The following is a 26898-nucleotide window of genomic DNA, read 5'->3' as shown; positions in this document are numbered from 1 at the left end:
ACGAAATTCATTTTAAAAAAATCCAGAGTGAAGTTTTAATCTCAACTATATTCGTCAACTATTCCTAAAATTTTACCAGCTTGTAAATAAATGTTTTGGTATAAAAAAACTCTTATGAATCATGACACTAAAGTATGTTTATATCATGGTGTGATTTCACTGAAAGGTGAGCAATAATTGTGAATTTGTCACTGAAACCAGTGTTTTTGCATGACTTTTTCAGATATTAATGAATGTGAGGAACAAACTTTCCTCTGTCCACAAACCCTGGAGTGTCTCAACATGCCAGGTTCCTTTATTTGCTCAGGTTGGTTCAAATTATTTGAATGCTGCCTTCTTCTTTCAAGCACATTTTCTGCCTGTTTTATATATGGTGCTCAAGGCTTTGGTTGTAAAGCACTTTGTAAATTATGCTTTGAAAAGGAGATTAATCCTCCTTGACTACATTACTTAAACATGAAAAGCATAAAAAACATCTTTTATTTCTGATGCTGGATGTTTCTTCATGTTTGTGTATATTGATCCAGAGCCCCCCTCACTGTCCGTCGTCTCTGTCGTCACCGCAGTGATAGTAGTGATTGGTGGCGTGGCCGTGCTGCTGATGATCACGTTCTGTTATCGAAGGTAAGTCACTGAGGGTAGAAATCTATTCTGTGGACGTAAACTGATCCAGATTAAAACATTTTTAAAGCAGTCTACATATGCTGCAGGTAGCCCAAATCAGATCTAAAGACACTTAACAATTACAAAGTATTCAGATGCTATAGATCTAAAAATACTAATACAACGCAGTGAAATACTCATTTCATAAACATGTCATAGTGTACAAAGTAATGAAAATATTAAAAATGTTGCAGATAAGTATGCTATAAAAATGATACTCAGTGAAATATGCAATTAAAATATGATAATAAATTTAATAAAACTGTTAAAAAATATAGTATGCCATGAAAAATAAACAAATGCCATAGTATAGTAAGGCATGGAAACCATTAAAATATGTCATAGTATAATGAGTCATAAAATTGTCACTGTATAATATGCCAATAAAATATCATGAAAAAATGTCATAGTACGGTATGGCATAGAAATGACAAAGTTTTTGAATGATATACTATACGATGACATTTTTATAATTTTTATAACCTCCTACCATAATATCACATTTTTATGTTTTGGTTTTTGTTTTTTATCAATCTTCTCTACTCTGACAATTTGACTGAAATACTATACTGTGGCTTTTGTGTTGTTGTTTTTTAAATAACATACTATTGTATGAAAATGTTATGATTTGTATATGTACTATGACATTTTAAAGGAATTTTTGAATGACATGATATTGCAAGGTTTTTGTGATGTTTTTGAGTGACATACGATGCTTTTGTCATTCTTTTAAACATCCTATACTATGACACTTTTGGCATTTTTAAAAAGACATAGATTAGTATGATGTTTGACATTTTTATGATTTTTTTAAATCACCTGCCATACTATGACATTTCATGATTTTTTGAAAAATATGCTGTACAATGACAACTGTGTACGTTTTTAAAAGAGATTGCTATGCAATTACGTTTTTATGATTTTTGGATAACATATTGTATGATGATTTTTTTTATTGTTTAGACAAAATATTATACTATGAGGTTTTATGTTTTTTTTTGACAACATACTTAACTATGATATTGTGATGATTTTTTTGAAAACGTACTATACTATGATATTTACATAGATTTTTGGGAGACATACTATAATGTTTTATGTCTTTTTTTGATGACATATTAAATTATGATTTTTTAATGAATTTTCAAATGACATTCTACACTTTGATGTATTTATAATTTTTGGGATCACATACTATACGATGATGTTTTTATGATTTTGTAGTTGTTGCACCATACTTTGACTTTTTTATGAATTTTTGGATGACATAAATATACTACGACTTTTAGTGAATTTTTTCGACGACATACTATACTATGATGTTCATATGATTTTTTGGATGATATACTATACTATGAAGTTTTTCAGATTTGTATTGTGACATGCTATAGTATATAATAGATTTTTGAAGAATGTACTATACTATGACATTTTGGTCAAATTTCAAATGGCACTTCTTTGACACTTTGGTCAAATTTTGAACAACATACTTGAATATGACATTTTGGTCAAATTTTGGACGACATACTGTAGTATGACATTGGGGTCAAATTTTGAACAGTGTACTATATGAAAGGATGATAATATGAGATGAATTCTGAAGGACGGAGACACCGGTTGAAGCTTCAATCAGCACGTTTGATATGAGTAAAAGTATAAGTACACAATTATGATTACAATTTCAATGAACAGAAGTACAATAAATGAATACAATATAAATAAAGATGAATATAAAAGACAAACTAAGACAAAGGCTATAACGAAGACGAGTGCTCGGGTCAGCCCAGACAGAGACAAGACTAAACACAGACTAACAGACACAGAACATAGAAAGCTGGCTGACACGGATCACTTAGAAAGGCAGTAGTATTTATACAATGCTGTGATGTAGATGGTAGGTATCATTTACTAACATGTCAGGTACTAGACACTCTTTTGAGTAATGAGGCATGTATTTGTGTTGCTAAATTTACTGGCACTGATCCATCTCAGGTATCCACGGTCCAAACATATCTTGCAGGCACTAAGACTTTGCCATTTATAGGTAGGTGCTTTCTTGAGGTAGATACAGAGTTCTAAACTACCTGGAGGAGGATGGAGGATGCATAATCATAAAACTACATACTAACACTATATTTTGGAAAGATGTAAAATACTATGAGATTTCTGTCAATATTTTAAATGATATATGTACTATACTGTGACATTTTTATCATGTTTTAAAAGACATGCTTTAATATAATATTATATTATTGCGGTCATTTGTTATGGCTTCCACAAACTAACACTTTGCTCAGCATGAGGACAAACACATAATGGGCACTGGACAACAGTTTGCTGGGAAGAAGGCAACAAAGTTTATTGGTAAACGTAAATATACCTACATGCAGGTGAAACTAAAAGAGGTGCTGGAGATCCCGGCCAAAACAAATAAAAGATGCGGAATCGCTGGGGGCCAACTTTGCAATGACCGTTGGACCCAGCTCATCCCCCTAAGGCTTTGAAGTGAAACTACCTCACAAAAACAAGTGAAACAGAACTGTGGGCAATCTCCAACCCAAATAAAGATGACAAACAAAGGAGCAAAACTCAAAGGGGGAAGGCCATCTTTGTGCAGACTGTAGTGGTGATGCTGCTAGAACGTCTATGTTTATGTCTGTGAGAGTCTCGTCCTTCCTGTCCCTCAGCTCTCTTATACTCTCTGCATCAGGGATTGTTTCACCTGCTCCTGTGGATAGGGAGAACCTAAAAGAAAGGAGCAAACAAGGAGAAAGTGAGAGAGGGAAGAAATTAACAATCATGACCACAGAGGTGTGCACATTACCAAAGCAGTATGTAACAAATTTTTTTAATGGCATAACATAAAATTACATTTTTATCCGATTTTGAAAAACGTACTATGCTATAACATTTTGTTCAAATTTTGAAAAACATACTTTACTAAGACCCATATTGACTTTGGCTTTTTTCACAATAATATACTTTGGTATAAAATGCTCAAAATATTGACTTTTAGGACAGTTTTTTCAACAGGCTATAATATAAAGGGCCTCAACATGCTATTTGATGACTTTTTCCAACATTTGGAGCGATCACTTTTTTGACCATTTTTTTCCTGACCTATAGTATGGCTTTTATTGCCAGAATAAACTTGGGCCTAAAACGTTCAAAATGTTGACTTTTTGGACAGTTTTTTCAACTGGACATTATAAGATCTCAAAATGCTATTCAATGATTTTTTTTCAGCATTTGGAGTCATCACTTTTTTGACCATTTTTTCTTGTGCTACAGTATGGCTTTATTTTGCCAGATTAAACTTTTGCCTAAAAAGCTCAAAATATTGAATTTTTGGACAGTTTTTTCAACTGGCTATACCATAAACAAACTCAACATGCTGTTGTATGACTTTTTTCAGCATTTGGAGCGATCTCTTTTTGGACCATTTTTCCCTGTGCTATACTGTAGTATGACTTGTTTCGCCAAACTATACGTTGACCTAAGACGCTCAAAATATTAACTTTTAGGTCAGTTTTTTCAATAGGCTATATTATAGACTGCCTCAACATGATGTTTTTTGACTTTTTTCAGCATTTGGAGGGGTCACTTTTTTGACCATTTTTCCCTGTGCTATAATATGGCTTTTTTTGCCTGAATGAACTTTGGCCTTAAACGCTCAAATCATTTGCTTTTTGGACAGTTCTTTCAACTCGCTATATTATGAATGGCCTCAACATCCTGTTCTATGATTTTTTCAGCATTTGGAGCGATCACTTTTTTGACCATTTTTCCCTGTGCTATAGTATGGCTTGTTTCGCCGAACTATACTTTGACCTAAAACGCTCAAAATATTGGCTTTTTGGACAGTTTTTTCAACAGGCTATACTATTAACGGCCTCAACATGCTGTTCTATAATTTTTTCAGCATTTCGAACAATAACTTTTTTGACCATTTTTCCCTGTACTATAGTATGGCTTCTTTTTTCTTTTTTTTTTGCCTGAATAAACTTTGGCAAAAAACGCTCAAAATATTGACTTTTAGGTCAGTTTTTTCAAGAGGCTATATTATAGACTGCCTCAACATGATGTTTTTTGACTTTTTTCAGCATTTGGAGGGTCACTTTTTTGACCATTTTCCCTGTGCTATAATATGGCTTTTTTTGCCTGAATGAACTTTGGCCTTAAACGCTCAAATCATTTGCTTTTTGGGACAGTTCTTTCAACTCGCTATATTATGAATGGCCTCAACATCCTGTTCTATGATTTTTTTAGCATTTGGAGCGATCACTTTTTTGACCATTTTTCCCTGTGCTATAGTATGGCTTGTTTCGCCGAACTATACTTTGACCTAAAACGCTCAAAATATTGGCTTTTTGGACAGTTTTTTCAACAGGCTATACTATTAACGGCCTCAACATGCTGTTCTATAATTTTTTTCAGCATTTCGAACAATAACTTTTTTGACCATTTTTCCCTGTACTATAGTATGGCTTCTTTTTTTTTTTTTTTTTGCCTGAATAAACTTTGGCAAAAAACGCTCAAAATATTGACTTTTTGGACAGTTTTTTCAACAGGCTATACTATAAATGGCCTCAACATGCTGTTCTATGATGGTTTTTCAATATTTGGAGCAATAATAACTTTTTTGGCCATTTTTCCCTGTGTGTTATAGTATGGCTTTTTTTGCCTGAATAACTTTTGGCCAAAAACGCTCAAAATATTGACTTTTTGGACTTTTTTTCAACTGGTAATACTGTTGACAGCCTAAACATGTCATTGTATGAGTTTTTCCAATATTTGAAGGGATCACTTTTTTGACCATTTTTTCCTGTGCTATAGTATGACTTTTTTTTGCCTGAATACCTTTTGGCATAAAACGCTCAAAATATTGACTTTTTGGACAGTTTTTTTCAACTGGCTATACTATAAACGGCCTCAACATGCTGTTCTATGATGGTTTTTAATATTTGGAGCAATGACTTTTTTGACCATTTTTCCCTGTGCTATAGTATGACTTTTTTTTGCCCGAATAACTTTTGGCATAAAATGCTCAAAATATTCACTTTTTGGACTTTTTTTTTCAGCTGGTAATACTGTTGACAGCCTAAACATGTCATTGTATGAGTTTTTCCAATATTTGAAGCGATCACTTTTTTGACCATTTTTCCCTGTGCTATAGTATGGCTTGTTTCGCCAAACTATACTTTGACCTAAAACGCTCAAAATATGGCTTTTTGGACAGTTTTTTCAACAGGCTATACTATTAACGGCCTCAACATGCTGTTCTATAATGGTTTTCAATATTTGGAGCGATAATTTTTTTGACCATTTTTCCCTGTGCTATAGTATGACTTTTTTCGCCAAAGTAAACTTTGACCTAAAATGTTCAAAATATTCACTTTTTGGACAGTTTTTTTAACTGGCTATACTAAAAACGGCCTCAACATGCTGTTCTATGATTTTTTCAGCAATAACTTTTTTGGCCATTTTTTGACCATTTTTCCCTGTGCTATAGTGTGACTTTTTCGCCAAAGTAAACTTTGACCTAAAACGCTCAAAATATTCACTTTTTGGACACATTTTTTTTACTGGCTATACTATAAACAACCTCAACATGCTGTTCTATGATTTTTTTCAGCATTTCGAACAATAACTTTTTTTGACCATTTTTCCCTGTACTATAGTATGGCTTCTTTTTTCTTTTTTTTTTTGCCTGAATAAACTTTGGCAAAAAACGCTCAAAATATTGACTTTTGGGACAGTTTTTTCAACAGGCTATACTATAAATGGCCTCAACATGCTGTTCTATGATGGTTTTTCAATATTTGGAGCAATAACTTTTTTGGCCATTTTTCCCTGTGTTATAGTATGGCTTTTTTTTGCCTGAATAACTTTTGGCCAAAAAAACGCTCAAAATATTGACATTTTGGACTTTTTTTCAACTGGTAATACTGTTGACAGCCTAAACATGTCATTGTATGAGTTTTTCCAATATTTGAAGGGATCACTTTTTTGACCATTTTTCCCTGTGTTATAGTATGGCTTTTTTTGCCTGAATACCTTTTGGCCAAAAACGCTCAAAATATTGACTTTTTGGACAGTTTTTTCAACAGGCTATACTATTAACGGCCTCAACATGCTGTTCTATATGGTTTTAAATATTTGGAGCAATGACCTTTTTGGCCATTTTTCCCTGTACTATAGTATGACTTTTTTCGCCAAAGTACACTTTGACCTAAAACGCTCAAAATATTGACTTTTTGGACAGTTTTTTTTAACTGGCTATACTATAAACGGCCTCAACATGCTGTTCTATGATGGTTTTTAATATTTGGAGCAATGACTTTTTTGACCATTTTTTCCCTGTGCTATAGTATGACTTTTTTTTGCCTGAATAACTTTTGGCATAAAATGCTCAAAATATTCACTTTTATGGACTTTTTTTTTTCAGCTGGTAATACTGTTGACAGCCTAAACATGTCATTGTATGAGTTTTTCCAATATTTGAAGCGATCACTTTTTTGACCATTTTTCCCTGTGCTATAGTATGGCTTGTTTCGCCGAACTATACTTTGACCTAAAACGCTCAAAATATTGGCTTTTTGGACAGTTTTTTCAACAGGCTATACTATTAAACGGCCTCAACATGCTGTTCTATGAATGGTTTTCAATATTTGGAGCGATCATTTTTTTGACCATTTTTCCCTGTGCTATAGTATGACTTTTTTTCGCCAAAGTAAACTTTGACCTAAAACGTTCAAAATATTCACTTTTTGGACAGTTTTTTTTAACTGGCTATACTAAAAACGGCCTCAACATGCTGTTCTATGATTTTTTCAGCAATAACTTTTTTGGCCATTTTTCCCTGTGCTATAGTGTGACTTTTTTTTGCCAAAGTAAACTTTGACCTAAAACGCTCAAAATATTCACTTTTTGGACATTTTTTTTTAACTGGCTATACTATAAACAACCTCAACATGCTGTTCTATGATTTTTTCAGCATTTCGAACAATAACTTTTTGACCATTTTTCCCTGTACTATAGTATGGCTTTTTTTCTTTTTTTTTTTTTGCCTGAATAAACTTTGGCAAAAAACGCTCAAAATATTGACTTTTGGGACAGTTTTTTTTCAACAGGCTATACTATAAATGGCCTCAACATGCTGTTCTATGATGGTTTTCAATATTTGGAGCAATAACTTTTTTGGGCCATTTTTCCCTGTGCTATAGTATGGCTTGTTTCGCCAAACTATACTTTGACCTAAAACGCTCAAAATATTGGCTTTTTGGACAGTTTTTTCAACAGGCTATACTATTAACGGCCTCAACATGCTGTTCTATAATGGTTTTCAATATTTGGAGCGATAATTTTTTTGACCATTTTTCCCTGTGCTATAGTATGACTTTTTTTTCGCCAAAGTAAACTTTGACCTAAAATGTTCAAAATATTCTTTTTGGACAGTTTTTTTAACTGGCTATACTAAAAACGGCCTCAACATGCTGTTCTATGATTTTTTTCAGCAATAACTTTTTTGGCCATTTTTCCCTGTGCTATAGTGTGACTTTTTTCGCCAAAGTAAACTTTGACCTAAAACGCTCAAAATATTCACTTTTTGGACATTTTTTTTTTTAACTGGCTATACTATAAACAACCTCAACATGCTGTTCTATGATTTTTTCAGCATTTCGAACAATAACTTTTTTGACCATTTTTCCCTGTACTATAGTATGGCTTCTTTTTTCTTTTTTTTTTGCCTGAATAAACTTTGGCAAAAAACGCTCAAAATATTGACTTTTGGGACAGTTTTTTCAACAGGCTATACTATAAATGGCCTCAACATGCTGTTCTATGATGGTTTTCAATATTTGGAGCAATAACTTTTTTGGCCATTTTTCCCTGTGTTATAGTATGGCTTTTTTTGCCTGAATAACTTTTGGCCAAAAAACGCTCAAAATATTGACATTTTGGACTTTTTTTCAACTGGTAATACTGTTGACAGCCTAAACATGTCATTGTATGAGTTTTTTTCAATATTTGAAGGGATCACTTTTTTGACCATTTTTCCCTGTGTTATAGTATGGCTTTTTTTGCCTGAATACCTTTTGGCCAAAAACGCTCAAAATATTTACTTTTTGGACAGTTTTTTCAACAGGCTATACTATTAACGGCCTCAACATGCTGTTCTATGATGGTTTTAAATATTTGGAGCAATGACCTTTTTGGCCATTTTTCCCTGTACTATAGTATGACTTTTTTCGCCAAAGTACACTTTGACCTAAAACGCTCAAAATATTGACTTTTTGGACAGTTTTTTTTTAACTGGCTATACTATAAACGGCCTCAACATGCTGTTCTATGATGGTTTTTAATATTTGGAGCAATGACTTTTTTGACCATTTTTCCCTGTGCTATAGTATGACTTTTTTTTGCCTGAATAACTTTTGGCATAAAATGCTCAAAATATTCACTTTTTGGACTTTTTTTCAGCTGGTAATACTGTTGACAGCCTAAACATGTCATTGTATGAGTTTTTCCAATATTTGAAGCGATCACTTTTTTGACCATTTTTCCCTGTGCTATAGTATGGCTTGTTTCGCCGAACTATACTTTGACCTAAAACGCTCAAATATTGGCTTTTTGGACAGTTTTTTCAACAGGCTATACTATTAACGGCCTCAACATGCTGTTCTATAATGGTTTTCAATATTTGGAGCGATCATTTTTTTGACCATTTTTCCCTGTGCTATAGTATGACTTTTTTCGCCAAAGTAAACTTTGACCTAAAACGTTCAAAATATTCACTTTTTGGACAGTTTTTTTAACTGGCTATACTAAAAACGGCCTCAACATGCTGTTCTATGATTTTTTCAGCAATAACTTTTTTGGCCATTTTTCCCTGTGCTATAGTGTGACTTTTTCGCCAAAGTAAACTTTGACCTAAAACGCTCAAAATATTCACTTTTTGGACATTTTTTTTTAACTGGCTATACTATAAACAACCTCAACATGCTGTTCTATGATTTTTTCAGCATTTCGAACAATAACTTTTTTGACCATTTTTCCCTGTACTATAGTATGGCTTCTTTTTTTTTTTTTTTTTGCCTGAATAAACTTTGGCAAAAAACGCTCAAAATATTGACTTTTGGGACAGTTTTTTTCAACAGGCTATACTATAAATGGCCTCAACATGCTGTTCTATGATGGTTTTTCAATATTTGGAGCAATAACTTTTTTGGCCATTTTTCCCTGTGTTATAGTATGGCTTTTTTTGCCTGAATAACTTTTGGCCAAAAACGCTCAAAATATTGACTTTTTGGACTTTTTTTCAACTGGTAATACTGTTGACAGCCTAACATGTCATTGTATGAGTTTTTCCAATATTTGAAGGGATCACTTTTTTGACCATTTTTCCCTGTACTATAGTATGACTTTTTTTTGCCTGAATACCTTTTGGCATAAAACGCTCAAAATATTGACTTTTTGGACAGTTTTTTCAACAGGCTATACTATTAACGGCCTCAACATGCTGTTCTATGATGGTTTTAAATATTTGGAGCAATGACCTTTTTGGCCATTTTTCCCTGTACTATAGTATGACTTTTTTCGCCAAAGTAAACTTTGACCTAAAACGCTCAAAATATTCACTTTTTGGACAGTTTTTTAACTGGCTATACTATAAACGGCCTCAACATGCTGTTCTATGATGGTTTTTAATATTTGGAGCAATGACTTTTTTGACCATTTTTCCCTGTGCTATAGTATGACTTTTTTTTGCCTGAATAACTTTTGGCATAAAATGCTCAAAATATTCACTTTTTGGACTTTTTTTCAGCTGGTAATACTGTTGACAGCCTAAACATGTCATTGTATGAGTTTTTCCAATATTTGAAGCGATCACTTTTTTGACCATTTTTCCCTGTGCTATAGTATGGCTTGTTTCGCCGAACTATACTTTGACCTAAAACGCTCAAAATATTGACTTTTTGGACAGTTTTTTCAACAGGCTATACTATAAACGGCCTCAACATGCTGTTCTATAATGGTTTTCAATATTTGGAGCGATCATTTTTTTTTGACCATTTTTCCCTGTGCTATAGTATGACTTTTTTCGCCAAAGTAAACTTTGACCTAAAACGTTCAAAATATTCACTTTTTGGACAGTTTTTTTTTCAACTGGCTATACTAAAAACGGACTCAACATGCTGTTCTATGATTTTTTCAGCAATAACTTTTTTGGCCATTTTTCCCTGTGCTATAGTGTGACTTTTTCGCCAAAGTAAACTTTGACCTAAAACGCTCAAAATATTCACTTTTTGGACATTTTTTTTAACTGGCTATACTATAAACAACCTCAACATGCTGTTCTATGATTTTTTCAGCATTTCGAACAATAACTTTTTTGACCATTTTTCCCTGTACTATAGTTTGGCTCTTTTTTCTTTTTTTTTTTGCCTGAATAAACTTTGGCAAAAAACGCTCAAAATATTGACTTTTGGGACAGTTTTTTCAACAGGCTATACTATAAATGGCCTCAACATGCTGTTCTATGATGGTTTTCATATTTGGAGCAATAACTTTTTTGGCCATTTTTCCCTGTGTTATAGTATGGCTTTTTTTGCCTGAATAACTTTTGGCCAAAAACGCTCAAAATATTGACTTTTTGGACTTTTTTTCAACTGGTAATACTGTTGACAGCCTAAACATGTCATTGTATGAGTTTTTCCAATATTTGAAGGGATCACTTTTTTGACCATTTTTCCCTGTACTATAGTATGACTTTTTTCGCCAAAGTAAACTTTGACCTAAAACGCTCAAAATATTCACTTTTTGGACAGTTTTTTTAACTGGCTATACTATAAACGGCCTCAACATGCTGTTCTATGATGGTTTTTAATATTTGGAGCAATGACTTTTTTGACCATTTTTCCCTGTGCGTTAGTATGACTTTTTTTTTGCCTGAATAACTTTTGGCATAAAATGCTCAAAATATTCACTTTTTGGACTTTTTTTCAGCTGGTAATACTGTTGACAGCCTAAACATGTCATTGTATGAGTTTTTCAATATTTGAAGCGATCACTTTTTTGACCATTTTTCCCTGTGCTATAGTATGGCTTGTTTCGCCGAACTATACTTTGACCTAAAACGCTCAAAATATTGACTTTTTGGACAGTTTTTTCAACAGGCTATACTATTAACGGCCTCAACATGCTGTTCTATAATGGTTTTCAATATTTGGAGCGATCATTTTTTTTGACCATTTTTCCCTGTGCTATAGTATGACTTTTTTCGCCAAAGTAAACTTTGACCTAAAAACGTTCAAAATATTCACTTTTTGGACAGTTTTTTTTAACTGGCTATACTAAAAACGGACTCAACATGCTGTTCTATGATTTTTTCAGCAATAACTTTTTTGGCCATTTTTCCCTGTGCTATAGTGTGACTTTTTCGCCAAAGTAAACTTTGACCTAAAACGCTCAAAATATTCACTTTTTGGACATTTTTTTTTAACTGGCTATACTATAAACAACCTCAACATGCTGTTCTTGATTTTTTCAGCATTTCGAACAATAACTTTTTTGACCATTTTTCCCTGTACTATAGTTTGGCTTCTTTTTTCTTTTTTTTTTTGCCTGAATAAACTTTGGCAAAAAACGCTCAAAATATTGACTTTTGGGACAGTTTTTTCAACAGGCTATACTATAAATGGCCTCAACATGCTGTTCTATGATGGTTTTCAATATTTGGAGCAATAACTTTTTTGGCCATTTTTCCTGTGTTATAGTATGGCTTTTTTTGCCTGAATAACTTTTGGCCAAAAACGCTCAAAATATTGACTTTTTGGACTTTTTTTCAACTGGTAATACTGTTGACAGCCTAAACATGTCATTGTATGAGTTTTTCCAATATTTGAAGCGATCGCTTTTTTGACCATTTTTCCCTGTGCTATACTATGGCTTTTTTTGCCTGAATAAACTTTGGCATAAAACGCTCAAAATATTGACTTTTTGGACAGTTTTTTTCAACAGGCTATACTACTATTAACGGCCTCAACATGCTGTTCTATGATGGTTTTAAATATTTGGAGCAATGACCTTTTTGGCCATTTTTCCCTGTACTATAGTATGACTTTTTTCGCCAAAGTAAACTTTGACCTAAAATGCTCAAAATATTCACTTTTTGGACAGTTTTTTAACTGGCTATACTATAAACGGCCTCAACATACTGTTTTATGATGGTTTTCAATATTTGGAGCAATGACTTTTTTGACCATTTTTCCCTGTGCTATAGTATGGCTTTTTTTGCCTGAATAAACTTTGGCCAAAAACGCTCAAAATATTGACTTTTTGGACTTTTTTTTCAAGGGCTATACTATAAACGGCCTCAACATGCTGTTCTATGACTTTTTTCAGCTGGTAATACTGTTGACATCCTAAACATGTCATTGTATGAGTTTTTTTTCCAATATTTGAAGCGATCACTTTTTTGGCCATTTTTCCTGTGCTATAGTATGGCTTTTTTTGCCTGAATTTTGGAGCCATACTTTTGGCCAAAAACGCTCAAAATATTGACTTTTTGGAAAGTTTTTTTTCAACAGGCTATACTATAAATGGCCTCAACATGCTGTTCTATGACTTTTTTCAGCTGGTAATACTGTTGACAGCCTAAACATGTCATTCTATGAGTTTTTCCAATATTTGAAGCGATCACCTTTTTGACCATTTTTCCCTGTACTATAGTATGGCTTTTTTTTTTTTTTTTTTTTTTGCCTAATAAACTTTGGCAAAAAACGCTCAAAATATTGACTTTTTGGACAGTTTTTTTTCAACAGGCTATACTATAAACGGCCTCAACATGCTGTTCTATGACTTTTTTCAGCATTTGGAGGGATCACTTTTTTGACCATTTTTTCCTGTGCTATAGTATGACTTGTTTCACCAAGCTATACTTTGACCTAAAACGCTCAAATCATTGGCTTTTTGGACAGTTTTTTTAACAGGCTATACTATAAACGGCCTCAACATGCTGTTCTATGACTTTTTCCAGCATTTGGAGGGATCACTTTTTTGACCATTTTTTCCTGTGCTATAGTATGGCTTTTTTCGCCAAAGTAAACAAGTAAACTTTGACCTAAAACGCTCAAAATATTCACTTTTTGGACAGTTTTTTTTAACTGGCTATACTAAAAACGGCCTCAACATGCTGTTCTATGATTTTTTCAGCATTTCGAGCAATAACCTTTTTGACCATTTTTCCCTGTACTATAGTATGGCTTTTTTTTTTTTTTTTTTTTTTCCTGAATAAACTTTGGCAAAAAAACGCTCAAAATATTGACTTTTTGGAAAGTTTTTTTTCAACAGGCTATACTATAAACGGCCTCAACATGCTGTTCTATGACTTTTTTCAGCTGGTAATACTGTTGACAGCCTAAACATGTCATTGTATGAGTTTTTCCAATATTTGAAGGGATCAGTTTTTTGACCATTTTTCCCTGTGCTATACTATGACTTTTTTCGCCAAAGTAAACTTTGACCTAAAAAACGCTCAAAATATTGACTTTTTGGACAGTTTTTTAACTGGCTATACTATAAACGGCCTCAACATGCTGTTCTATGATGGTTTTCAATATTTGGAGCAATGACTTTTTTGACCATTTTTCCCTGTGCTATAGTATGACTTTTTTTTTGCCTGAATAACTTTTGGCATAAAATGCTCAAAATATTCACTTTTTGGACTTTTTTTCAGCTGGTAATACTGTTGACAGCCTAAACATGTCATTGTATGAGTTTTTCCAATATTTGAAGCGATCGCTTTTTTGACCATTTTTCCCTGTGCTATACTATGGCTTTTTTTGCCTGAATAAACTTTGGCATAAAACGCTCAAAATATTGACTTTTTGGACAGTTTTTTCAACAGGCTATACTATTAACGGCCTCAACATGCTGTTCTATGATGGTTTTAAATATTTGGAGCAATGACCTTTTTGGCCATTTTTCCCTGTACTATAGTATGACTTTTTTTTTTTTTTTGCCAAAGTAAACTTGACCTAAAATGCTCAAAATATTCACTTTTTGGACAGTTTTTTAACTGGCTATACTATAAAACGGCCTCAACATACTGTTTTATGATGGTTTTCAATATTTGGAGCAATGACTTTTTTGACCATTTTTCCCTGTGCTATAGTATGGCTTTTTTTGCCTGAATAAACTTTGGCCAAAAACGCTCAAAATATTGACTTTTTGGACTTTTTTTTTCAACAGGCTATACTATAAACGGCCTCAACATGCTGTTCTATGACTTTTTTCAGCTGGTAATACTGTTGACATCCTAAACATGTCATTGTATGAGTTTTTTCCAATATTTGAAGCGATCACTTTTTTGGCCATTTTTCCCTGTGCTATAGTATGGCTTTTTTTTTGCCTGAATAACTTTTTTCAGCCAAAAACGCTCAAAATATTGACTTTTTGGAAAGTTTTTTTTTTTTCAACAGGCTATACTATAAATGGCCTCAACATGCTGTTCTATGACTTTTTTCAGCTGGTAATACTGTTGACAGCCTAAACATGTCATTCTATTCTATGAGTTTTTCCAATATTTGAAGCGATCACCTTTTTGACCATTTTTCCCTGTACTATAGTATGGCTTTTTTTTTTTTTTTTTTTTTGCCTTAATAAACTTTGGCAAAAAACGCTCAAAATATTGACTTTTTGGACAGTTTTTTCAACAGGCTATACTATAAACGGCCTCAACATGCTGTTCTATGACTTTTTTCAGCATTTGGAGGGATCACTTTTTTGACCATTTTTTCCTGTGCTATAGTATGACTTGTTTCACCAAGCTATACTTTGACCTAAAACGCTCAAAATCATTGGCTTTTTGGACAGTTTTTTTAACAGGCTATACTATAAACGGCCTCAACATGCTGTTCTATGACTTTTTCCAGCATTTGGAGGGATCACTTTTTTGACCATTTTTTCCCTGTGCTATAGTATGGCTTTTTTCGCCAAAGTAAACAAGTAAACTTTGACCTAAAACGCTCAAAATATTCACTTTTTGGACAGTTTTTTTTAACTGGCTATACTAAAAACGGCCTCAACATGCTGTTCTATGATTTTTTCAGCATTTCGAGCAATAACCTTTTTGACCATTTTTCCCTGTACTATAGTATGGCTTTTTTTTTTTTTTTTTTTTTTTCCTGAATAAACTTTGGCAAAAAAACGCTCAAAATATTGACTTTTTGGAAAGTTTTTTTCAACAGGCTATACTATAAACGGCCTCAACATGCTGTTCTATGACTTTTTTTCAGCTGGTAATACTGTTGACAGCCTAAACATGTCATTGTATGAGTTTTTCCAATATTTGAAGGGATCAGTTTTTTGACCATTTTTCCCTGTGCTATACTATGACTTTTTTCGCCAAAGTAAACTTTGACCTAAAACGCTCAAAATATTGACTTTTTGGACAGTTTTTTTAACTGGCTATACTATAAACGGCCTCAACATGCTGTTCTATGATGGTTTTCAATATTTGGAGCAATGACTTTTTTGACCATTTTTCCCTGTGCTATAGTATGACTTTTTTTTGCCTGAATAACTTTTGGCATAAAATGCTCAAAATATTCACTTTTTGGACTTTTTTTCAGCTGGTAATACTGTTGACAGCCTAAACATGTCATTGTATGAGTTTTTCCAATATTTGAAGCGATCGCTTTTTTGACCATTTTTCCCTGTGCTATACTATGGCTTTTTTTTGCCTGAATAAACTTTGGCATAAAACGCTCAAAATATTGACTTTTTGGACAGTTTTTTCAACAGGCTATACTATTAACGGCCTCAACATGCTGTTCTATGATGGTTTTAAATATTTTGGAGCAATGACCTTTTTTGGCCATTTTTCCCTGTACTATAGTATGACTTTTTTCGCCAAAAGTAAACTTTGACCTAAAATGCTCAAAATATTCACTTTTTGGACAGTTTTTTTCAACTGGCTATACTATAAACGGCCTCAACATACTGTTTTATGATGGTTTTCAATATTTGGAGCAATGACTTTTTTGACCATTTTTCCCTGTGCTATAGTATGGCTTTTTTTGCCTGAATAAACTTTGGCCAAAAACGCTCAAAATATTGACTTTTTGGACTTTTTTTTCAACAGGCTATACTATAAACGGCCTCAACATGCTGTTCTATGACTTTTTTCAGCTGGTAATACTGTTGACATCCTAAACATGTCATTGTATGAGTTTTTCCAATATTTGAAGCGATCACTTTTTTGGCCATTTTTCCCTGTGCTATAGTATGGCTTTTTTTGCCTGAATAACTTTTGGCCAAAAACGCTCAAAATATTGACTTTTTGGAAAGTTTTTTTCAACAGGCTATACTATAAATGGCCTCAACATGCTGTTTCTATGACTTTTTTTTTCAGCTGGTAATACTGTTGACAGCCTAAACATGTCATTCTATGAGTTTTTCCAATATTTGAAGCGATCACCTTTTTGACCATTTTTCCCTGTACTATAGTATGGCTTTTTTTTTTTTTTTTTTTTTTTGCCTTAATAAACTTTGGCAAAAAACGCTCAAAATATTGACTTTTTGGACAGTTTTTTCAACAGGCTATACTATAAACGGCCTCAACATGCTGTTCTATGACTTTTTTCAGCATTTGGAGGGATCACTTTTTTGACCATTTTTTCCTGTGCTATAGTATGGCTTTTTTTTGCCTGAATACCTTTTGGCATAAAACGCTCAAAAAATATAGACGTTTTGGAGAGTTTTTTTTCAACAGGCTATACTAAAAACGGCCTCAACATGCTGTTCTATGATGGTTTTAAAATATTTGGAGCAATGACTTTTTTGGCCATTTTTCCCTGTGCTTTAGTATGACTTTTTTCGCCAAAGTAAACTTTGACCTAAAACGCTCAAAATATTCATTTTTGGACATTTTTTTTAACTGGCTATACTAAAAAACGGCCTCAACATACTGTTCTATGATTTTTTCAGCATTTCGAGCAATAACTTTTTTGACCGTTTTTCCCTGTACTATAGTATGGCTTTTTTTTTTTTTTTTGCCTTAATAAACTTTGGCAAAAAACGCTCAAAATATTGACTTTTTGGACAGTTTTTTCAACAGGCTATACTATAAACAACCTCAACATGCTGTTCTATGATGGTTTTCAATATTTGGAGCAATAACTTTTTTGACCATTTTTCCCTGTGCTATAGTATGGCTTTTTTTTGCCTGAATAAACTTTGGCATAAAACGCTCAAAATATTGACTTTTTGGACAGTTTTTTTAACTGGCTATACTATAAACGGCCTCAACATGCTATGATGGTTTTCAGTATTTGGAGCAATAACTTTTTTGGCCATTTTTTCCTGTGCTATAGTATGGCTTTTTTTGCCTGAATAAACTTTGGCCAAAAACGCTCAAAATATTGACTTTTTGGACAGTTTTTTTAACTGGCTATACTATAAACGGCCTCAACATGCTGTTCTATGACTTTTTTCAGCATTTGGAGGGATCACTTTTTTGACCATTTTTTCCTGTGCTATAGTATGACTTGTTTCACCAAGCTATACTTTGACCTAAAACGCTCAAATCATTGGCTTTTTGGACAGTTTTTTTAACAGGCTATACTATAAACGGCCTCAACATGCTGTTCTATGACTTTTTCCAGCATTTGGAGGGATCACTTTTTTGACCATTTTTTCCTGTGCTATAGTATGGCTTTTTTCGCCAAAGTAAACAAGTAAACTTTGACCTAAAACGCTCAAAATATTCACTTTTTGGACAGTTTTTTTTAACTGGCTATACTAAAAACGGCCTCAACATGCTGTTCTATGATTTTTTCAGCATTTCGAGCAATAACCTTTTTGACCATTTTTCCCTGTACTATAGTATGGCTTTTTTTTTTTTTTTTTTTTTTTTTTGAATAAACTTTGGCAAAAAAACGCTCAAAATATTGACTTTTTGGAAAGTTTTTTTTCAACAGGCTATACTATAAACGGCCTCAACATGCTGTTCTATGACTTTTTCAGCTGGTAATACTGTTGACAGCCTAAACATGTCATTGTATGAGTTTTTCCAATATTTGAAGGGATCAGTTTTTTTGACCATTTTTCCCTGTGCTATACTATGACTTTTTTTCGCCAAAGTAAACTTTGACCTAAAACGCTCAAAATATTGACTTTTTGGACAGTTTTTTCAACAGGCTATACTAAAAACGGCCTCAACATGCTGTTCTATGATGGTTTTAAATATTTGGAGCAATGACTTTTTTGGCCATTTTTCCCTGTGCTTTAGTATGACTTTTTTCGCCAAAGTAAACTTTGACCTAAAACGCTCAAAATATTCATTTTTGGACATTTTTTTTAACTGGCTATACTAAAAAAAACGGCCTCAACATACTGTTCTATGATTTTTTCAGCATTTCGAGCAATAACTTTTTTGACCGTTTTTCCCTGTACTATAGTATGGCTTTTTTTTTTTTTTTTTTTTTTAATAAACTTTGGCAAAAAACGCTCAAAATATTGACTTTTTGGACAGTCTTTCAACAGGCTATACTATAAACAACCTCAACATGCTGTTCTATGATGGTTTTTTCAATATTTGGAGCAATAACTTTTTTGACCATTTTTCAATCAATCAATCAAATCTTTATTTGTATGGCACTTTTCATACAAAGAGTAACACAAAGTGCCTCACAGAGATTAAAAACAATAACAGAAATGAAAAACATTAATGAAAATCAAGAAAAATACAGACAGCCTGACCCTCCCACCCCCACCTAGACGTACGCAACAACACACACACAATCATGTAGATATTCCCACACATATTCGCAAAGGCACCCGAACATCCACCCTTACCACCCACACACACGCACACACATACACCAACACACACCAATTGTTACTAAAGAGACATGGCTAGGCACTGAGACCTGAGGCGAGGGAGAAGCTACCTTTGGGGGCCAACCTCACTGAGAGAGGTCACGGTCCAGCACCGCCGGGGCGCCGCCACAGAGACCATCCCAACCCGGCGGACAGGAGTGCCCGCACCAAGATGCCGAGCCCTCTAGCCACCCGGGCCGAAACAGTCCACGGTACAGCACCCCAATGGTGGACCAGAGACCACTCCCAGTCCGGTAGGCCCCGATGAGGAAACACTGGAGCTAAAAACTAACACAATAAAATAAGGTAAAGAACATAAAACCTAAGAACGTAAGGGACTGAAACAGTAAAATAAGACAAAGAATACAAGTGCACAGTAAAATAGATTAAAGGTTATAACCGCTAATAATTAGATAGATAAATAAATGGGAGACTAAAACAGTGGGATAAGATAAAATAAAAAAGGAGAATAAATAAATAAATAGTTAGTTAGTTAGTTAAAAGCCTGATTGAAAAGATGGGTCTTGAGCCTCTTTTTAAAAACCTCAACACTGTCTGTGATCCTGAGGTTCTCCGGGAGGCTGTTCCACAGACGGGGGCCATAGTAACTGAAAGCCGCCTCCCCATTTCTTTTTTAGAGCTAACTTGTGGTATGGTTAAAAGGCCAGTGCCGGAGGACCTCAGGGTCCGCGAGGGTTGATAAGGTAAAAGCAGCTCAGTTAGGTAAGAAGGCCCAAGACCTTTGAGACACTTAAAAACAAGTAAAAGAACCTTAAAATCAATCCTGAAACGCACCGGGAGCCAATGAAGCGATTTTAAAACCGGTGTAATATGCTCCCGCCCTCTGGTCCTCGTCAGCACTCGTGCGGTGAGATCAGTGAGGAAACGCTACCTAACTTCTGAAGTGGCTGCAAAGTTTATCCGGATTTTACAGAGCACTCCAGCAGATATTTTACCAGCACCATGTGATTTCATTGTTGACAGTTTTAACAATAAATTAAAGACAACACTGGACACAGTGGCCCCACTTCAATTGAAGACTGTTAAAACAAAACCTACACCGCCCTGGAGAAATATGAACATCAAAAAGCTGAAGAGAAACTGCAGGAGTGCTGAGAGGAGATGGCGAAAGTCAAAGTTAACAGTTCACTACGAAATATTCCGTGAACACTCAAAACCTACAATAACACTGTCAAACAGGCAAGAATTTCTCACTTTCAAAAATTAATCAACGACCATAAAACCAACCCAAAATTCCTCTTCTCCACAATCGACCTTTTAACAAATGCAAATTTTTTTTTAGACCCTCCAAGATACCAAGTGATGCCCTTTGTGAGGATTTTGCAGACCACTTCAGAAAAATCAATCAATGACATCATTCGAGTCTTTTACCGCATCAGATTTTAAGTGTCTACTCACCCGGATCATTGATTTTACCGGAGGAAACACTGGAGAGTTTTTCCCTGGTAGATGCGAGGACACTTGGTCGAGTTTTCTCCCAAGTAAAGCCCACAACCTGCCTCTTAGACCCAATTCCCACTCCATTTTTTTTTTTTTTCATGCATTCTTTGAGGAACAATTGATATACATGGTGAATTGCTCTCTTCAGACGGGTGTCTTCCCCACCTCCTTTAAAACGGCGGTGGTGAAACCCCTTCTGAAGAAGAGCAATTTAGATCCCAACATTTTTAATAATTATCGACCTGTATCGAACTTACCATTCTTAAGTAAAATCTTGGAAAAACTTGTGTTTAACCAAGTAAATGACTTTTTAACCACAAATAACATTTTAGAGAGGTGTCAGTCTGGTTTTAGGATGAATCACAGTACCGAGACGGCCCTTGTAAAGATTTTAAATGACATCAGGCTCAACTTAGATAACCATAAAATCACTGTCTTGGTACTACTGGATCTAACCGCCGCCTTCGATACAGTAGACCATCACATTTTATTAAATAGACTGAGGAACCTGGTCGGCCTCTCTGGTACTGTTCTGAACTGGTTTCACTCCTACCTCACAGATCGACACTTCTTTGTAAGTATGGATACATGTTCCTCAGGAATCCATGAGATAAAGTGTGGGGTTCCCCAAGGGTCAATTTTAGGCCCAACTCTTTTTAATCTGTACATGCTTCCCCTTGGGGACGTCATCAGGAGTCACGGCATCAGCTTTCATAGTTATGCTGACGATACTCAACTGTACATCGCTGTGTCTCCTGATGACACAGGGCCTATTGATGCCCTTTTTAACTGCATTTCAGACATAAATTCATGGATGGCAGCAAATTTCCTACAGCTCAACCAGGACAAAACAGAGGTTTTAGTCATCGGTCCTGAAGGCCAGAAAGAGAGACTTTTACCAAAGTTACAGGCTTTTAGAACATCACAATCTGTAACAAATCTGGGTGTGATTTTTGACTCTGAGCTTACTTTTATCCCACACATCAAAAACACAACAAAAATTGGTTTTTTTCATCATCTAAAGAACATAGCCAGAGTCCGCCCGTTTCTCTCTCAGGCCAGCACGGAGGTACTGATGCATGCTTTTATCTCTTGTCGTCTAGATTATTGTAATGCCCTGCTCTCTGGTCTTCCCAAAAAGAGCATTTCCAATTTAAACTATTGCAGAACTCGGCCGCACGAGTGCTGACGAGGACCAGAGGGCGGGAGCATATTACACCGGTTTTAAAATCGCTTCATTGGCTCCCGGTGCGTTTCAGGATTGATTTTAAGGTTCTTTTACTTGTTTTTAAGTGTCTCAAAGGTCTTGGGCCTTCTTACCTAACTGAGCTGCTTTTACCTTATCAACCCTCGCGGACCCTGAGGTCCTCCGGCACTGGCCTTTTAACCATACCACAAGTTAGCTCTAAAAGAAATGGGGAGGCGGCTTTCAGTTACTATGGCCCCCTGTGGAACAGCCTCCCGGAGAACCTCAGGATCACAGACAGTGTTGAGGTTTTTAAAAAGAGGCTCAAGACCCATCTTTTCAATCAGGCTTTTAACTAACTAACTAACTATTTATTTATTTATTCTCCTTTTTTATTTTATCTTATCCCACTGTTTTAGTCTCCCATTTATTTATCTATCTAATTATTAGCGGTTATAACCTTTAATCTATTTTACTGTGCACTTGTATTCTTTGTCTTATTTTACTGTTTCAGTCCCTTACGTTCTTAGGTTTTATGTTCTTTACCTTATTTTATTGTGTTAGTTTTTAGCTCCAGTGTTTCCTCATCGGGGCCTACCGGACTGGGAGTGGTCTCTGGTCTTTTTGGAAAGTTTTTTTCAACAGGCTATACTATAAACGGCCTCAACATGCTGTTCTATGACTTTTTTCAGCTGGTAATACTGTTGACAGCCTAAACATGTCATTGTATGAGTTTTTCCAATATTTGAAGGGATCAGTTTTTTGACCATTTTTCCCTGTGCTATACTATGACTTTTTTCGCCAAAGTAAACTTTGACCTAAAATGCTCAAAATATTCACTTTTTGGACAGTTTTTTTTAAACTGGCTATACTATAAACGGCCTCAACATGCTGTTCTATGATGGTTTTCAATATTTGTAGCGATCACTTTTTTGACCATTTTTCCCTGTGCTATAGTATGGCTTTTTTTTGCCTGAATACCTTTTGGCATAAAACGCTCAAAATATAGACGTTTTGGAGAGTTTTTTTCAACAGGCTATACTAAAAACGGCCTCAACATGCTGTTCTATGATGGTTTTAAAATATTTGGAGCAATGACTTTTTTGGCCATTTTTCCCTGTGCTTTAGTATGACTTTTTTCGCCAAAGTAAACTTTGACCTAAAACGCTCAAAATATTCATTTTTGGACATTTTTTTTAACTGGCTATACTAAAAAACGGCCTCAACATACTGTTCTATGATTTTTTCAGCATTTCGAGCAATAACTTTTTTGACCGTTTTTCCCTGTACTATAGTATGGCTTTTTTTTTTTTTTTTTGCCTTAATAAACTTTGGCAAAAAACGCTCAAAATATTGACTTTTTGGACAGTTTTTTCAACAGGCTATACTATAAACAACCTCAACATGCTGTTCTATGATGGTTTTCAATATTTGGAGCAATAACTTTTTTGACCATTTTTCCCTGTGCTATAGTATGGCTTTTTTTTGCCTGAATAAACTTTGGCCAAAAACGCTCAAAATATTGACTTTTTGGACAGTTTTTTTAACTGGCTATACTATAAACGGCCTCAACATGCTGTTCTATGATGGTTTTCAGTATTTGGAGCAATAACTTTTTTGGCCATTTTTTCCTGTGCTATAGTATGGCTTTTTTTGCCTGAATAAACTTTGGCCAAAAACGCTCAAAATATTGACTTTTTGGACAGTTTTTTTAACTGGCTATACTATAAACGGCCTCAACATGCTGTTCTATGATGGTTTTCAATATTTGGAGCAATAACTTTTTTGACCATTTTTCCCTGTGCTATAGTATGGCTTTTTTTGCCTGAATACCTTTTGGCATAAAACGCTCAAAATATTGACTTTTTGGACAGTTTTTTCAACAGGCTATACTAAAAACGGCCTCAAACATGCTGTTCTATGATTTTTTCAGCATTTCGAGCAATAACGTTTTTGACCATTTTTCCCTGTACTATAGTATGGCTTTTTTTTTTTTTTTGCCTGAATAAACTTTGGCAAAAAACGCTCAAAATATTGACTTTTGGGACAGTTTTTTCAACAGGCTATACTATAAACAGCCTCAACATGCTGTTCGATGATGGTTTTCAATATTTGGAGCAATAACTTTTTTGACCATTTTTCCCTGTGCTATAGTATGACTTTTTCGCCAAAGTAAACTTTGACCTAAAATGCTCAAAATATTCACTTTTTGGACAGTTTTTTTAACTGGCTATACTATAAACGGCCTCAACATGCTGTTCTATGATGGTTTTCAATATTTGGAGCAATAACTTTTTTGGTCATTTTTCCCTGTGTTACTGTATGGCTTTTTTTTGCCTGAATAAACTTTGGCCAAAAACGCTCAAAATATTGAGTTTTTGGACTTTTTTTCAGCTGGTAATACTGTTGACAGCCTAAACATGTCATTGTATGAGTTTTTCCAATATTTGAAGGGATCAGTTTTTTGACCATTTTTCCCTGTACTATAGTATGACTTTTTTTGCCTGAATACCTTTTGGCATAAAACGCTCAAAATATTGACTTTTTGGACAGTTTTTTCAACAGGCTATACTAAAAACGACCTCAACATGCTGTTCTTTGACTTTTTTCAGCATTTGGAGGGATCACTTTTTTGACCATTTTTCCCTGTGCTATAATATGGCTTTTTTTGCCTGAATAAACTTTGGCCTTAAACGCTCAAATCATTTGCTTTTTGGACAGTTCTTTCGACTCGCTATATCATGAATGGCCTCAACATCCTGTTCTATGACTTTTTTCAGCATTTGGGAGGGATCACTTTTTTGACCATTTTTCACCAAACTGTATTTTTGCATAAAACCCTCAAAATATTTACTTTTTGACAGTTTTTTTTCAACAGGCTATACTATAAACGGCCTCAACATGCTGTTCTATGATGGTTTTCAAAAGTTTTCTGACCATTTTTCACTGTGCTATAGTATGGCTTTTTTGGCCTGAATAAACTTTGGCCTAAAACGCTCAAAATATTGACTTCTTGGACATTTTTTCAACTGGTAATACTGTGAACAGCCTAAACATGGTATTCTATGAGTTTTCCCAATATTAGGAGCGATCATTTTTTTGACCATTTTTCCCGTTTTCACCAAACTGTACTTTGGCCTAAAACACCCAAAATATTTGCATTTTGGACAGTTTTTTTCAACTGGCTATACTATAAATAACCTCAACATGCTATTCTATGACTTTTTTCAGTATTTGAAAGGCATCACTTTTTTGACCATTTTTCCCTGTGCTAGTATGGCTTTTTTTTTTGCCAGATTAAACTTTTGCCTAAAACGCTCAAAATATTTACTTTTTGGACAGTTTTTACTCCTGTTATACTACTCATGTATTACTTTAATGTATAATGTTTTAGTATGATATGCCATAAATATATCAAAAATGTAATAGTAATACATAATACGTCACAGAGTAGTTTTACATAAAAAAAAATATATTATTTAAAAAATTTCCTAAACATGTCACTGCAAAATATGCCATGAAAATACAAATTGTCAAAAGATTATATGCCATAAAAGTTATCGAAAAGATGTCATATCACAGTATGGTATAAAATATTTTTAAAATGTCATATGCATATAGTAAAGCATAGTATAGTAAAGCATAAACATATAAAGATGGTATAGTCAAGTCATGAAAATATACAAAATAACATCCTATAGCACAACATAAAAATAGCATACACATGTCATGGTTCTTTAAGTCATAAAAATATTTCTAAAAATGCCATATAATAGTTTGTTATAAAAACATACTTATCCATTTGCTGATGGACTTTTACAAACAATAACAGATAATCCTGCATAGTATATCTTTAATGTTCCTAATGTCAATTCTATGCATTTTTAATTTATTCCTGAAAAATAATCAAACATAAAAGTACTTTTTAAGTGAAATGTAAAGAACTAAATGTGTCTTTTGCAGATATTTTCCTAAGAAAGAAGAGGTGGTCCAAGCTGGATGTTGTCAAGGGAAAAGTTAAGAGTTGTGTTGTTGGAATGTGTTTCTAAAGTATCTTACATGAAAACAATCTCACTGTCATAAGTATTTTCTGTCTATAGTAGTGAAATATTTTGTCTTGGTCATTTATAATAGCTGTGTAACACCAGGGCTTGAGAATAAAACCCTTGTTGTAACTACACAGTTTGTATCTATGCTGTATACATCTATATACTGCATGTTTTGTCCCCTTACTACACATTATGTCACTGACCAGTCTCAGTCATTCACTAGAAGTCAAACTACTTATTAAGGTTGTAATCTGTATGATGAGGCCATGAGCACAGAATAACAAGTTTACAAAGGTCCTTTCAATCCGGAAACTAAAATCTTACTGGAATGTCTGCTCCAAAAACAGATTTTCATGCCATAAAGCCCCTCTGAGCGGGATATCGTCTCAATATTCCTGTTCCTGCTCACTAACCTATTAGGTAACTGTATCAGAGCGCTCTGTATCAGGGTAAACAGGCTGTTCCTGGCAACGACCTTAATCTAAAGCCAAATCGGTGTCGAGAAATAGGTCTCTGTGTCATCTGGTTGTGTTAAAATGAATTACAGTGATGAGTCAGCGTTCACAAACTTTGGTCTAAACATCACAAAGAGCCAACATCAAAGTCAAACCGATCCATTTATCTCCAATCAGATTTGTTTAAACAAGACCC

General features: G+C 34.2%; 1 protein-coding gene across 1 annotated transcript in view; it reads left to right on the top strand.

Annotated features, from left to right (window-relative positions):
- The window catches only part of epx (eosinophil peroxidase), a 36045-nt gene extending 9167 nt beyond the window's left edge, over positions 1–26878 (top strand). Inside the window, exons 15-17 of the mRNA XM_042496009.1 lie at positions 224–307; positions 528–624; positions 26162–26878. Coding sequence (XP_042351943.1) covers positions 224–307; positions 528–624; positions 26162–26219 — 239 coding nt within the window. The 3' untranslated portion in view covers positions 26220–26878. The remainder of the gene's footprint in view (positions 1–223; positions 308–527; positions 625–26161) is intronic.
- Positions 26879–26898: the final 20 nt, after the last annotated feature.

This window comes from Plectropomus leopardus, chromosome 11 (genome assembly GCF_008729295.1).
Source record: "Plectropomus leopardus isolate mb chromosome 11, YSFRI_Pleo_2.0, whole genome shotgun sequence".
Lineage (NCBI taxonomy): Eukaryota > Metazoa > Chordata > Actinopteri > Perciformes > Serranidae > Plectropomus > Plectropomus leopardus.
The sequence above is the reverse complement of the archived record's forward strand: the minus strand, read 5'-3'. Positions and strand labels throughout refer to the sequence as shown.